At 43.2% G+C, this 15,823-nt stretch overlaps 1 protein-coding gene across 6 annotated transcripts in view; it reads right to left on the bottom strand.

The window, feature by feature from the left end:
- SFXN5 (sideroflexin 5) overlaps nt 1-15,823 on the bottom strand; it is a 106,840-nt gene that overhangs the window by 57,902 nt on the left and 33,115 nt on the right. For all 6 annotated transcript variants that reach the window (XM_036906460.2, XM_036906461.2, XM_036906457.2 and 3 more), the window contains exons 4-6: nt 12,487-12,513; nt 11,910-11,964; nt 10,054-10,079 (exon numbers count right to left, since the gene is read on the bottom strand). In XM_036906460.2, coding sequence (XP_036762355.1) covers nt 10,054-10,079; nt 11,910-11,964; nt 12,487-12,513 — 108 coding nt within the window. The remainder of the gene's footprint in view (nt 1-10,053; nt 10,080-11,909; nt 11,965-12,486; nt 12,514-15,823) is intronic.

Here is a 15,823-nt window from a genome sequence, read left to right as displayed (position 1 = left end):
AGGGAAAAGACCTATGATGGCTCTTTCTCACTCCTTTTATGAAGATACAATTGCAGGGGGTGTCGGCCTTTGGAGAGAGGGCAGATTGAGTTTTTGGCCCAGATTCTTCATTCCTCCCAGCATCCATACCCTCGTCACAGGAGGAATGCATTTCCGAGCTCTCGGCATTGCTTGGCCAATAGCCTGTGGGAGGCGGTGGCCAAGTGCCAGGTCTGAGCCAAGGCCACAGAGGTCTAGTGTGTGTCTGCTGGCCCTCTTGTGCTTCTACTGTTGCTGGAAGGAGGTACACCCTGACTGCTGACCTGGCCCAAGAAGAATGAGAAATATGAGGAGCTGATTTACCACTGACCCCTGACCTGCAATGAGAAACAGAATTGCCTCAGTCCAAGCCCAGTCTAGGTCAGCCAAACCCCAGGCAACTGCAGATTCCTAACAAGAAATGTCTATGGCTGCCCCTGAAATTTTGTGGATGTTTGTTACACAGCACTACAGTAGCAATAGCTGATTAAGACAGGGATTACCACATAAAGAGTGAAGGCATTACTAGTGCATCATGAATTATGTCTTTGCTAGTGATACTGGCTCCTGAGAAGCCTAGCTTATCAACCCACTCCACCTAGTGATCGTTAGTTCAATTCTGGGGCCACCCTGGCCAGTCCAGGAAGAAGGGAAGTTTGTGCTTGAGTCTTGCTCGGCTCACAACAGAATCAAGAATAGGGCCAATGGCAAGTAGCTCACAAGAAAAATCACATCTTCACTTCGGTCCTCCTCCTTCAAAGTATTGCATCTAATGTCAGCAGAGATGAGATCTTGATCTGGGAGAGAGGTGCACCCATATACCCCAATCTGCTTGGCCAGAAGTGGGATGTGAACAGCTGAAGACAAGGACAGGGGAGCAAGGCCACAGGTCACCATGCTGTAAGCTGTGATGCTGGGACTCAGAAAGAAAGAACTGAGCAACCCCACCACCCCTTGGTTGCTGTCCATACAAAACTGACTTAAGTGATAGTAGAAAAAAAGACTTTTTAAAAGTATAGGAAATTCAGAGAGGAAACAGTGTGTCAGAGCCACTGGTGATGAAACAGGGCGAAGACTGCTGGGTGCAGAACAATCTTGCCTGGCAACACAATGGTAGAAATAACTGTCCCTGTTGCCCGCCGCCCCATCTCTCTTTGGCTAATCCCTCCTCCTCCACCAGGTTTCAGCTAAGCTGTCACCTCCTCCAGGAAGCCTTCCCTGACCCTTAAGATGAGGTTAGGTGGAAGTTCCGTCACAGGCTCCCCCAGCACCCTGCCTGCCTTCTCTGCAGTATCCATCTCAGTGGTAAGTATCCCTTTAAAGCCTGTCTTGCTTGGGCTTGCTCTTGTCAGACGGGTGCGACATGTGACACTCACTCCCCACGTACCTGGGAGTCCTCACTGGCACAGCAACAGTCCCCGGGCATCATACCATTTCCACTGACCCGCTCAAGTCTAAAATATTCCTCTGCATTTTTGAAAGGCTGCCACAGGCCCCCATACACAACAATTTGCCTGCTTTTTCCTTCTACTTTGTCTCCATCTTCTGACTTATGTGGCTAATGATTTGAAAAGTAATACTTCAGGGGTGCTGCTATTTAAAAGATCTCAACCAAAGAAAATGTCTTTCTTCAAATGAATGTATGTCCCTGACTGGTCAATTCTAGCTTAACTGAGCAACCCTTCTTATATGGTATAAACTAGGCCAAAATGACTAGTGGCCAATTACAATGGAGGTAGGCCAGGAAGAAAAGTGGGACTGGGATTTAAATGTGTGAAAAAGCAGAGTTTGGGATGAGGAGGGGCTGGAGATGTCAGAGGCCCCGGGACACAACCAAGTCGGCAAGCGAAAGGAGCAATCTCCGGTCCATCGTCTCCTCCCTGAGACGAAGTGACCTACCCCAGCACCTTCTGAAAAATGAGGGTTCTAAGTCCACGTGATGATCCACAGTATTAAAATAGAGGGTTCAGAGTACAGAGTCCAAGCTCTGAATGTCCTAAGGCAGAAATCTGGTTTGGACGTAACCCAAGGCCTGGGACTCACTGAATGCATGCCACCGGCCTGCCCTCCTCAGTCTCCCAGCTGGGTATGGGGGATTGGGGCCTGGGGTTCTCACAGTTCCAGAATGACGGGGGTTGGGGGGGTGAGGGGAGGACAGGAGTGTCATGGAGAGCTCGGGCTGAACAGTGAGGCCCAGATGCTACCTGGGAGAGCCTCAGGGCCACAAGAGGAGCCCAGGACCCGGCCTCTGAGATGTTATGGTAGCCAAGGGTGCAGGATATAGGCTGGCAGATGAGGAAATTCAGAGAGGCTAGGACAGGTGCCAGAACACTGGCCCTGCCTCTCCCCAGCCACACGTGCCTGGAAATGCCAGTGCTACACACCTGGAAACAGAGCTGCCAATTGTAAGAAGCTACCGCAGCTGGTGAGGTTCTTCTGGGAAGGTTCCCAATGAAGGGCAGCCATGAACTCCCCTCGCCTGGGAAACAGCCTTGATGTACTCGCTTAGCCACCATGCTTATATATAAATTGGGATCTCTTTGCCACACACCAAAGGGGGAAAAGTTCCCATCTTCAAATGTTAAGCTTAAAATAAGACACTACACGGGTGCCAGTGGATCTGTGAAATCTGCTGACTAAACTGGCACCAGCCTCTGGGAGAAAACCAGCTTATTTCTCCTGAGCTCTGGGGAGTGAGCAGGGCAGGGGTGGGGTTACTCGCAGGCACAGCGGGTGCAGCAGCCTTGGAGGTGAGCATGGAGCCAGGATGCTCACCTGGGCAGGACGCAGCTTGGATGTTGCTTCCAGAAGCACTGCAGTAGAGGCACCTGCCAGCCTCCCTCACCCCTTCCTTTCATCACTCAGGGACCCAGTTCCTTGCACATTCGCCGGCACCCCCTTTCTATTTTGGTAAGCATTTTAGTGGCTTCTGCATGTCTTTATTTCTTATGCATTCTATCCAGGGGCTCCCCTAAGGTATGGACTGGAGCTTTCACGGTCTTTCAGACCAGGTGTTTGCTGTGATGTTTCAAGTGAAAGCAAGGCCATCAGGGAACTGATGTGGCTGGTGGGAGCAGGTGTCTCGCCTGAGGGTTTCAGCCCCAGGTAAGTTCACTATGATTCAGTGAGACAGAGAGATGACAGTGGGACATTTTGAGGGTAAAAGTGTTTCTACCTGGCTTTATTCTCACAGCAGTAGGTCAAGCACTAGAATCATGTCTGCATCCAGCAGTCTTCAGGTCTGTAATCCTCCTCCATCTCTGCCTCCACCCAGAGCACTGAGCGGAGCTCTTTATATAGTGACTCAATCAGTAATAGTTAATTGCCTATGGGTGTGGGAGCAGTAGCCCAGCAGAAGGTGGATTACATCATCAAGTAGTTTAGGGTCAGGTGAGGATTCTGGCCACAGGAACTTCTGTTTTCCCCACAGCAGACCTCAGTGAAGGTGCTGGAATGGCCACAGTGCTCCTTCTACTCAAGGCAAGGCAGTGGCCAGCAAGGGAGTGGGACCAATGAGTCTCTCACCTGGGCCACCTGTCCTGAGTCCAGGGATAAGAATGTTTGGGGCTAGGTGAGCATTGTCATTTTGGGCTACTGCTGAAGCCTGCTGGAAGATGTCCCAAGTCATGTTATGCATTCTCCTCAGTCAAGTGTCCATACATGATCTCAGAGGCTGGGGCATCCTAGCCTTATACCTGCACATTTACTCAGAGGGGTGTTGGCTCCAGGCAGGGAGAGGATCCACCCCAACAGGACACTGTCAGCACCTGGTTTTCAGCAGTGAAGCCCAAACAGCACGGAGTATGTCAGCACTCATGTTCCCAGGATGCCACGTGACCCTCAAAAAACAGATTTGGTCTTGGGTAGGAAGAGGAGAGTGGCAAAGTTTGGGGTGTCCTCAATAACATCTCATGAACTAGAAACAGGCTATCATCCCTTGGATCAGCTAGTTCATCCCAGTTGATGGCAGCCATTAATTTAATAAGGGTCTAGTTGGCCTCTTATGGGGAAATGAGCCCCAAATTTAAATTATCTGGTATGGCAAAGAGATGATACTACTAAATGATATATCTCCTTTTTTCCAAGTGTTGTTGGAATATTTATAAAAATTATTATGGCAGATTCTTCCCTTCTTTTTTATGGACAGAATCCCTAAGGGTGGGAATTGACTATATATCCAGCTAAATTCTATATGAAATGTAAACAGAACTTTGAAGAAGGGTTTGAGGAAGGCTCCTTAAAGGAAACTGACTCACTTTGGAGGTACGTCCTTTTACTCCTCCTTGTAATGTGGATGTGATGGCTAGAACTCCAACAGCCACCCTGGGCCATGAAGATTTTGATGATAGAAGCCAGCACTGAGAATGGTATAGAAAAATTGAACTCGAGGTTCCTGATAGCTTCTGCCTACCTCCAAATTTCCTTGACATGAGAGAAACAAATCATTTTGTTTAAGCCACTGTTATTTTGACCTTTTTTTATATGCAGATGGTCCTAATCCTAATTGATATAATCACATAGTATGCTACAAAGAAAACTGTAATTCATTCCAAATGGCAGAACTGTAGAGGTCACTTTCTCTGAAAATAAGATAAACTAGAAAGTAATAACAAAAGAATACATTTTCTAAAACCCAGCCACTTTGGACTTAAAATGTGTTCTTCTGACTATCTAATTGATTGAAGAGGATTCGAAACTATAATTTCAAACTTATTTAGAACATAAAAACATAAATCACTACATATGAAAATGTATTAAATATAGCCAGATATTAGATATACTCAGAAGCAAATTCACAGCCCTAAGCCTTTTAATAGGAGGAAAGAATGAGAATAAATAAAGTAAGCATTCAAGGCGAAAAGTAAAAAAAAAAAACCCAATCACAAATAAACCAAAGAGGAAAAAAGTATATTATAAAAACAAAAGTAGAAAAGAATTAATTAGAAAAATGAAAACAGAAGAATTGATAAATACAACCAAGAGCTCATTCTTAGACACAAATCTCACAAATCCAGTTATTTTAGTAAGAGAGATGGAGGCGAGAGTGGGGAAAAGACTCAAAATCAATCCAAGGAAAGCTCCTTATATTTAAAAACATCAGTATTTAAAATTTTTCTACAACAAAGACACCAGAGAGTAAAGAGAAAATAGCTGGGAGAAGAAATAGGTAATATATATACAAAGGATTAGAATTCAAAATATATAAAGAAATCTTACAAATCAATTAGGAAAATACAGCCAGTGGAAGAATGGACAAAGGATGTGAACAGGTAATTCACCAAAGAGGAAATATAAATGGCCAATAAGTAGATGAAAAGAAGCACAATCTTTTTGGTGTTCAGGAAAATAAAAAATAAAACCATAATGAGATGCTGCCTTTCCCTCTCCCAGAAGATCAGCCAAAAACCCTAAAAATATGAATAACAGTGTTAACAAAGGTGTGCTAAAATATAGCTCATATAAAGGGAAATTTGGCAATAGCTATGAAAAATTTAAATGCGCATAGCCATTTACACAGCAAATTCACTTTCTAGAGTGAGCCCTTGAAAAATCCTCATGCTCATGCAGAAAGAGCTTTACAAGGATTTTTCACAGCACTGTTATTTCTAATAGCAAATAGAACAGCCTAGATTCATCACTAGGGGAAAGAATACTACTTCCTAAAAAGGAATGAATGAATGAATGAAATGGATCTTTATGTAGGTAAACTGCTAAGTATAAGAAGCTAATTGTGGGTAAGTATATTGTTTTATTTGTAATGGAAAAGATACAAAACAACAGCAAAAAATTAAATTGGTGATTCATATGTATGAAAATGCCTAGAAAAAAAGCTGAAAGTTTACCTCAGACTTTTAACAGAGGTTACTTCTGGGAACAGATTTGGGATTGAGGGGTTATCAGAGGAATCTTTACTCTTTTTTTTGTATTGTTTGAGTTCTGAGTGCAGAGAACATATTCAGTATTATTTGTATACCTTTTAAGATAGTCTTTAAAAGGCTCTTGGTGGTATTTTTGAATTCCAAAGAACATATTCATGTATCACTTGTGTAATTTTATAAAATATACTGAGAAGATTTTGTTTTAATCCTTAGGATATTTCTGAACTCCAAAGATAAAGAGAAAAAATACCAAAGGATCTCAAGGGGACTGGGGAGGTTTACCAGTAAAGAAAATCAGGCCAACTATGGTAAATGTATGAGAGGGAAAAAAAGACATTTCCAGATATGCGAGGACCAAGAATGTGTGTTGCCCAGACTCTGAATATTATTTAAAGAAGTACTCTAGCCAAACAAAGAACACACACCCTAAATAATTGTGAAGTTTAATGCAGGTGTTAAGCAAGGATTCAAAAATCTGATGAGATTCCAGATTATTTTCAAAATCTTGGCAGGCTTGTACAGGTGAAACAGTAAAATACGGAGTAGAGTAAAATGGTATGTTAAAAGTCTCTTCCTATGTGGGAAGAGATGGGAAGGTCATAATTATTATTCAACTATTGATATTGATAAGATAAATATAATAGAACCCCTCAGTGAAATATTATAGATGAGAATGGTAATTAAAGAGAATTAAGATGTTCTTCTTTCAAACTACTTAAGAAACCAAAGGACCAATGAAAATGATCACTCTAGTTCAAATCAGGAGAAGAAAGGGAAACAATAAAAAAGCTTAATAAACAAACCAACAAACAACTTGATGACCGGGCTAAGTGGTCACAGTAACTAGGAGCACAACAAGTGTGAATTGGCTCTATTTATTATTAAAAGTAAAGACAGGGAGGGTTTCACCAACTGGGTAAAAAAGTGAAATTCTGCTATAGACTGTCTACAAGAGACATATAATACAAAATGACAAAGTAATTAAATATCACTCATAAAAGGCATAAGCAATGATTTACAAGGCAAATAAAACAAGAGTAGAAATAGTAGAAATATAAATATGAGACACAGCAGAATTCAAGGCAACAATATTAACTGAAACAGGGATACTCGTGTGTGTGTGTGTATGTGTGTGTGTGTGTGCATGCACACATGTATGCATTTGTGTTTGCATAAGAGAGAGAGATTGTAACATCAGGAAGATAAAACTGTCATGAACACACTACACAGCATTACACTGAAATACATATATCTACACTACAAGAAATGCAAGAAAATTCAACACACACAATAATGGTGGGAAATTTCTAACCCTTTCTCCTATTTCAAAACAATGTAATGGTTTGGGGGAAACTATGTAAGGATAGAGATGTAAATAATTTTCTACATGTTAATATATATTTAAAATATATGTATAAAATGAAATATTTCAAGCATACAGAAAGCCTAGAGAAAAATATAATGAGCATCCATTATAGTAAATCTATCATTTTGTCAAATTTTTTGTGAAAATTCTCTTTCAAAAAAATGAAACATGACAAATACAAATGAAGCACCTCCTGTTCTCCTTCTAGACTCCATTGCCTTCTCTCTCTCCAGAAGCAAATAGTACCATGAATATGTTGCTAATAGTTTCCATAAATGTTTTTATAGATACATGAAAAATGCACCCACAAACTATATATGATATTGCTTTGCATATTTTCAAACATTATATAAATGATGTCAAACAGCATTATTACTCTCCTACTTTTTTTTTCATTCAACATTGTTTTTGAGATTTATCCATATTGAAAAATGTAGCCCTTGTTCATTATTTTCTTTTCTGTGTTAAGTATTTCATTGTATGACTAAACCATGACTTCCTTATCCATCTTCTTGTTAATGGACATTTCAGTCCATTTTTTTGCTTTTATAAACAATGTTGAAAATATATTCTTTTCATACTTAAATGTGTTTTGTGTATGAAGTGAGATCTAACTTTCTTTCCATGTAAGTAGCTGACTATCTTAGCTCCATTTATTAAACTATTCATCCTTTTTTTCCCACTGATTTGTAATGCTGCCTTTCTCAAAGATCAAGTTTCCATATGGACATGGGCATGTTTCCAGGGTTTCTACTCTGTTCCATGGGGTCTATTTGCTTATCCCTATACCAAAACCAAACTGTCTATACTATTTGATCGGATGAGTCCTCTCCCATATCTTTTTCTTGAAAGCTGTCTTGGCCCATAGCTTGCTCATATAATTTTTAGTATCAACTTATCAAGTTCCAGCAAAATAGGATTTTGATTAGAATTATACTGAATACAGATTCTAATTTTAAGAAAATTGATATCTTGATGATCATGAGTATTCTACTCCAAGATAATGTATGTTTGTTTATTTAAACCTCCAATGTCCTTCAATAACTTTTTGTAAGTATTTCCACAAAGGCCTTGCATATCCTTTCTTGAGTTTATTTTTAGGTACCTTACAGTCTGAAGTGCTATTGTAAATGCTCTCTTTAAAAAAAAATTCTAGATGTCTGTTATAGGTTCATAGACACACAATTTTCCTTATATATTTGTCTTACATCCAGAAATCTTTTTAAAAACAGTAGTTCTAATAGTTTGTCTATTCTCATGAATGATCTTGTTTCTTCCTTTCCCATTCTAATACTAGTTATTTATTTTTCATGTCTTACTGTACTTGCTAGTACCCTAGGAAAATGTTGCCTAGAAATATTATCAGGCATTCTTACCCTGTCCCAGACATTCAGAGTTTATCTTCATCTGTTTCATCTTTAAGAATGGTACTTGCCATAATATATTATATTCCCCATGCCCCCCAGGGAAGGAAGTATAGCACAGAGAAGACAAGTAGTGACTTTATTGCATCTTATTATGCTGATGTACAGTGACTGTAATGAGGTATGTGGTGGGGACTTGATAATGGGGGGAATCTAGTAACCACAATGTTGCTCATGTGAAACCTTCGTAAGAGTGTATATCAATGATATCTTAATAATAATAAAAAAAGAATAGTGCTTGCTATAAAGTTGGGATTTTTTTTTTTGATAGACCCTCTACTAAATTAACAAAGTGCCCCTCTAAAGCTAGGATCACACACTGCATCAGTTGTTCTCTCTAGCCTTCTAGGTATAAGCCAAGAGAAATGAGGTATATATGCTCTAAAAGACTTGTACAGTCATGTTCAAAGCAGCACTATGTTGTGAACTCCAAACTGGAGAAAAACCAAATGGTCACCACCAAACAATAGGAGGGAGGGATGAAGATATCGTGATACGGTTATAACAATGGAATAAGATGCAGCAACGAGAAAAGAACAAACGAAGAAAGACTACATATGAGAACAAGGATGAGTCTCTAAAACAAATAATTTTGAGCCAAAGAAGCCAGAACAAAAAAAAGTTCATCCTGATGATTCCATTTATATTAAAGTTCAATAATAAGCAAACCCAGGATATAGCAAAAGAAGTCAGAAAAGTCAGGGAAGATTCCTGCGGGGTGGTGACCGAGAAATGTGCATAAGAGGTGTCTGAGATGCTGATATGCTTAAATCTTTTTCTAAGTGGGATTTACTTGGATATGCGCACCTTGTGAAAACTCATCAAGCTGTACATTTATGATGAATGCAACTTTCTGTACATCTGTTTTACTCCAATATAAAAAACATTAAGAGTAAACTTAACCCTGATTCCAAAAGTGAACAAAAAGAATACTGAATCCTTTCTGAGTTTAATTTAAGCTTTAGTTTTGAGAAGGCACCCTTACTTCCTGATTTCCCAAGCTTTGGGGAAAACTTTCTTTAATTAGCATGTCCTAGCGATAATACTCTGGATGAAAAATACATAGGGATGAAGGCACTTGGAAGCTGTGTGCTGGGTGGACACCACTGGCACGCCTTGCAAAAAGAAGCCTAGCAATACATATCAAGGGAATTTAAAAGAAATTATGCTATTTGATATGACATTTTATCCAATAATTCCCCTCCAAGAATTTATCCTAAATCAACATCTCAGTCAAATATTTACAAACAATGATGTAAAGTTTTATACATTAAAATTTTTTTAGAAAAATTATACAATTAAATTTTTTCTAGAATTTTAGAAATGACATAAAGTTATACATTGAAAATTACAGGGTACTACTTACAATTGGTGTCCCAAAAGGAATGTAACCTGTGAGAGAGGAGAGAAAATGGTCAACTCATAATCCCACCCAACTGCATCCCACACACCCCTCAAATGAGATACCAGAAGAGACTTCTATGCTTGTTTTGTTAATGGCCCTGATGTGGAGACTCAGATCAGTTAGCAGGAGGCACCTCCAGCCCTCAGACATTTTCCACTCAGCTTTCCCCAGGACAGAGAGCTCCTCTGTGTCCCCCAGCCTCTGTCTCTCTGATCCCCTTTAGCCAGACAGTTCTCACTCTCCTCCAAAACCCAGACGCCCATTCTGAAGGCAGGGCTGCCCATCGCTGGGACACCACTGCTCCACATGGTGGTCCCGCAACGAGGTCCTCCGTGAGGCGCAGCATCCCCTGCCCACCCTCACTGCCCACACTTACAGTGTCTCCGAATGCCCTGGAATGTTCTCTCCTTTCTCAGCTCGTCCTTCTAACACATACCCTCACTTCCTCAGCATCATGACCATTTCTGGGAAGGGAAATCTTTACCCACCCCAGATGTGTACCTCTAAGTGCCAGAGCTCTTTAAATCTCTAGTTTCCTGTCTAGATGTCCTCTGTAGAGCAGGAGAGAGCAGCATGAAGTGCAGCCAGGCCCTGCGCGGTGTGGGCTTACTGCTCACGGTCCTGGACCATGGCAAGGCTCCCTCCACCGCCCCCACTACTGTCAGTGGGCAGCCTTCTGTCCCCAGCCTCTGACTTATGGCAGCCAGTCAGCTGGTGGCCAGACAGCAGAGAAGCATGCTCGTCTGAGTTATTTCTAGAGAGGTCGTTCACATTGAGTGTGTGCGTTTGAGTGTGCACATGATGCATCACTCTCCTATCTGCATCCCTCTGGAAAGAGGTCTAAAGTTTGACTGGAGAATTACAAGAAAAGCCAGGCTTGGGGTGAGGGCCTGATATGGCCCGTGCAGGGCTAGGGAGCACCTACGGCCGCGGCTGTAAGATGCTTGGAGCTGCTCACAGCAAAGCTGGGGGTCACAGGGCTCACTCCCTGCCCCAGTCAGCACAACCATGCCGCATGGTTGTTTATTCTCTCTCTGCCATGACATCAGGCTCTCTGGGGGTGGGGACCCTGACTGGCCCACCCAAATGATGGAGACCCACTGGTAGTGACCCTTTGTCTGGATGTCTGAGGACCCGCGGAGGTGGCAGGCAGCAGCCCTCCATGTACCCTGTAACTCAGGGGCGGCGCACTGAGAAATGACACAGAGGAGGCATCAATACCCTTGTGAGTCTGACCTCTGTGTGTGACTCTGGGCAGGGCCTGTGGCCTTGTGGAACTGTAGGCAGGGTAACCACCTAGCCCCAGGCAGTGTGCCAAGTGCTTTCTAGGATATGAAGCTCCTACAGAGCTGTGCCTCCATGACCACAGGACAGGGCTTCCCAGGGGCAGAAATCTTACATCCACTCTGCCACCCTACGCCCACCCACTGGTCTCCACAGAAGGGGACTCTCCTTCCCGGTGTGTAAGGTAGAGCAAATGCAGTGCATTCTCTCTTTAGGGCAAGTTAATAGCCTGATCAAAGACCGGGGAGTTACCTTGGGATTAACTGCCACTGCGGGCAGGGGCACCAGATTCACCTGCAGAGACCTCCACTCCACCACAACTGCTCAGGCAGAAAGGGCAGACGGCTCATCGGTGATTCTGAGGCCTGGCCAGACTTGTATGGCTGAGCCAAGGTGATCACGCATGTGCAGGTGTGGCTGTGTGTGCAACAAGCCCCGCGCCTCCTCAGGCCAGCACATCCCTACGCTCTGGGAGCCCCACCCACAGAAAGTGCTCGAGGCTGGGCAGAACCCAAAGGGTCCCAGGGGCTTACCTGACATTCTAAAGGGCATGAAGATCTTCTCATTGGTGTCCGGGTGTAGAATAGCCTGGCAAGAGCCAAGAACAGAGCACAGGATAGGGACACGGGTGATGGGACAAGGGCAGGGAAGGCAGAGGGAAAGGACAGGTCTCCAGAAAGACTCAGACCACCAGTGGCTGCATCTTGCCTTCTGGCTGGTCACCATTCAGGGCAAGAGAAAAACAAACAATGGGCCACAAACAGCGCGTCTCCTAACTAATGCTCAAGGATGAACAGAGGGGAGAGCAGACGGTGTCTGCCCTGCAGGCCCTCTGTGCCCCATGCCGGCACACAGCCAGCACGTAATAAGGGTTTTGCGGCAGGAGCCTATAGGGAAGGTGTCTGGGGGCCCTGGGAAAGGGAAGCCGGCCTGAGCTCTTGTCCTCAGAAACTCAGGCCCTGAGTTCTGGGGAGGAAGGAGGAGATGAGTTGGCTGGGAGCAAATGGGAGGGGAGCGACCTAGCACAGAACAGCCCTGGATCCTGGGGACAGGGCAGGGCAGGGTCCAAGAGATCATGAAGGAAAGGAAAATAATCCAAAATTGGATTACCTGCTTGATTTTCTGTGCACTCCAGAGCTGGAAGGAAGGGAGAGAGAGAGAGAAAAAAGGAAAAGAATAAAAAAAAGAACAAAAATTAAAAGCACATACCAAGTTAAGGTCTCAAAGCCACATGATTTATCCAAGACTTCCAGTCCTAAAGGGTATAACTGTCCTGGCCACCTCAGGTCTGGCAGCTACCCGGGGGTGTGGCATCAGGGATCCCAGGACAGTGGAGCTTGGGAATCTCACGCAGACCATTTAAGCCAAGGGTTCTCAGCTCTGGCTGCACTATAAAATTACTTTAAGCATTCTTCCAGCTTTTTCTAAAGCCACCCACCCCCCAAACCCCACAGTTGATTCTAAGGTATGGACACAGAAGAAGCCATGATTTAAATGAAGATATTTCAATTGTCTCCCAGAATCACTAGAGGCAGTGCCGCATGATTGTTTCAGAGCTAGACACACCTCCTGGCTTTCTGGCTTCACCACTTCTCCCTTTGGACCCAGTTTCCTATTCTGTAAAATGGGGATAATAGTTGTGTCTATAACAGTGCTGAATGTATGAAAAGTGGCTGGAGCAGGGCTGGGCACACAGCAAGCACTTTATAACTGCTTACTGTTGTCAACGGCATTTTATTCTTGTTGTTTCTGTCGTTTAAGAAGGTTGTAGAGAGAAGAAAGTTGCTTAGAATGAGTGGTGAAGTTGTCTCTTTCCAGCACAGCAAGGGGGACAGGCTGGAGACACAGAACAATTTGTCAATTCCTTCAAATGATATAAATACTGTATTTCACTGAATCTAAGACATCCTTAATCCTAAGACACACTATTCTGTACCAGTAAGAAAGAAAACTATGGTATATGCCAAGACCCCCATCAATGAAAAGATTCATCCTATTTAAGAGATGTCAAAATGTGATAAAATAGGCCTTTTAGAATCAAAAACACATGGTAAATAAAAATTTACACTGTGGGCAGAGGCCAGTGCATTTTTTTTTTTTTGAGAGGGCATCTCTCATATTTATTGATCAAATGGTTGTTAACAACAATAAAATTCTGTATAGGGGACTCAATGCACAATCATAATCAACCCCAAGCCTAATTCTCAACAGTCTCCAATCTTCTGAAGCATAACGAACAAGTTCTTACATGGTGAACAGTGCAAGGGCAGTCATATCACAGAAACTTTCGGTTTTGATCACGCATCATGAACTATAAACAATCAAATCAGATATGATTATTCATTTGATTTTTATACTTGATTTATATGTGAATCCCACATTTCTCCCTTATTTATTTTTAATAAAATGCTGAAGTGGTAGGTAGATGTAAGATAAAGGTAGAAAACATAATTTAGTGCTGTAAGAGGGCAAATGTAGATGATCAGGTCTGTGCCTATAGACTAAGTATTAATCCAAACTAGACAAGGGCAACAAAACATCCACGGATGCAGATTTCTCTCAAAACAGAGGGGGTGAGGAGAAGCCAGTACATTTTTAATGGAGAAAGAAGGGTGTGAGGAAGAGGGAGGATGAGACCAGCAGTGGAGGTTTAAAGTTTTCTAGCAGAATAGTTCAGTTATGCTTCATTTATATGGCAAAGTTGTTATCTGGAATATAAATTAAGCTGCAGAAGGTAACAAAAATAGGAACTTAAAATTGATATATAAAAGCGTATGCATTTTACTCATAGCAGAGTCCCTCAAGCCTTAATTTGAAGACTAATTATTATTTTAGATAGATTTCAAATATATTTGATTGTCTGCTATTCCAGACCCAGTTAGATTAGAAGCAGTAGATTTTTTTAAAAATAATAATTGGGGAACAGAGGGAGCTGAATGCAGAATGACTATTAGCCACAGAAGGTAGGAGAGAGCATAGCAGCCAAGAGGTAAAAATACAACAGGCTGGTCTTTCTTTTCTCAGAAGGTGCCTTCCTGAAGTGCATCCCCAAATCCCATCACTGTCAGAGGTGTGACTCCAGGCCCTGGGCACGACTCTTGACACCCCGTGCTCTCCACCCCAAATCAGAATCTTCCATTTCCAGGTCCCCTCACCCTGTGGATTCACAGTCCAGCTCCTAGAGGCCTACCCCCAGCCTCTCCCACAGCACCAGGTATGCAGCAAATCTAAGCCTCGTCTAAAATTTAAATTTTATTTAAATAACCTCAAGATCTCTTCTTACAATTCTTAGAAAGAAAAAAAGAAAAGAAAAAAAATCCCCTATGATTCTGATGAACAGCCTGAGCAGGAAAAACTGGCCAATCAGAACAGTTATTAGAACCAGGGAGGCCTGTGTCCAAATCCCGTACAGGATGTGTGGTGCTGGGCAAATTACTTTCCCTCTGTGCCTCAGGAAATGGTTTGTTATAAAGGTAGGGCAGAGACCTCGGTGCTCGGTGCCCCCCGACAGCTGGAGTTTGCCTTGGAGTATGCACAGCTAGGCCAGTATGTCCCAGCCTCCCCCACGGGCAGGTGGGCTCATGTGACTGGGAGCCGGCTAAGGGACAGGGGGTGGACGTGATGTCTGACACTTCCAGGCCTGGCCCCCAAGCATCCCATGGAGGACCCGTGGAGGCCAGGGAGGCCCCGGAAGGCCCTAGAAGAGGCAAGGCCATGAGGTGAAGAGAGCCCCATCCCTGGATGCACCAGGTCCCTGAGTTACACTGCACTCTGACAAGAGCGAGAGGCCAGCCTTGCTGTGGGCATCCCTGGAATCTGGGGGCTGTTTGCTATAGCACTTGGCTTACCCTGACTAATACAGACGTTTAAATGAGATATCCTGAAGTCCAGCTAAACAGCACCACATTGTAATCCATGGCCATGTCCATGTCCCTCAGGTTCAAGGACTACCTCCTCCACCCCTACCCAGGGAGTGGGAGAGTCAGGCAGATGCTGGCTCATCAGCAAAGGCAGAAGGTCAGCATGGTGTCAGCAGGCACGGCCATGAACCCATTGCTTACAGACATGTTCCCAACTGCCATACGCATGGCCCAGGCCAGCTAGCACCACAATAAGGGGCAAAGATAAAGCCTCGCCTGATAACTCCATGCTATTCTATCTTGCTGAGCACATTCCCTCTCATTAACTATTTGATTCTCACACTGAGAAACCTGATTCTATAGGACAGATGTGAAAACCAAAACTCAGAGCCATGCCCAAGGTCTCAGGTGCAGCCAGAACTACAGCTGGACCTCTGACTCAGATTTCCATTCATCCCATTCACTCACTCACTTTAGTGACAAGCACCATGTGCCAGACACCCTTCTAAAGGCTTTGAACATCATTCACTCATTTAATCTCCTCAAAAACCCTGTGAGGCAGGGACTAGTGTATCCCCCATTTTATA

This window comes from Manis pentadactyla, chromosome 2, assembly GCF_030020395.1.
Source record: "Manis pentadactyla isolate mManPen7 chromosome 2, mManPen7.hap1, whole genome shotgun sequence".
In the NCBI taxonomy this organism is placed as follows: domain Eukaryota; kingdom Metazoa; phylum Chordata; class Mammalia; order Pholidota; family Manidae; genus Manis; species Manis pentadactyla.
Note: the sequence above shows the minus strand (reverse complement) of the source record. Positions and strands in the feature narration are given on the sequence as shown.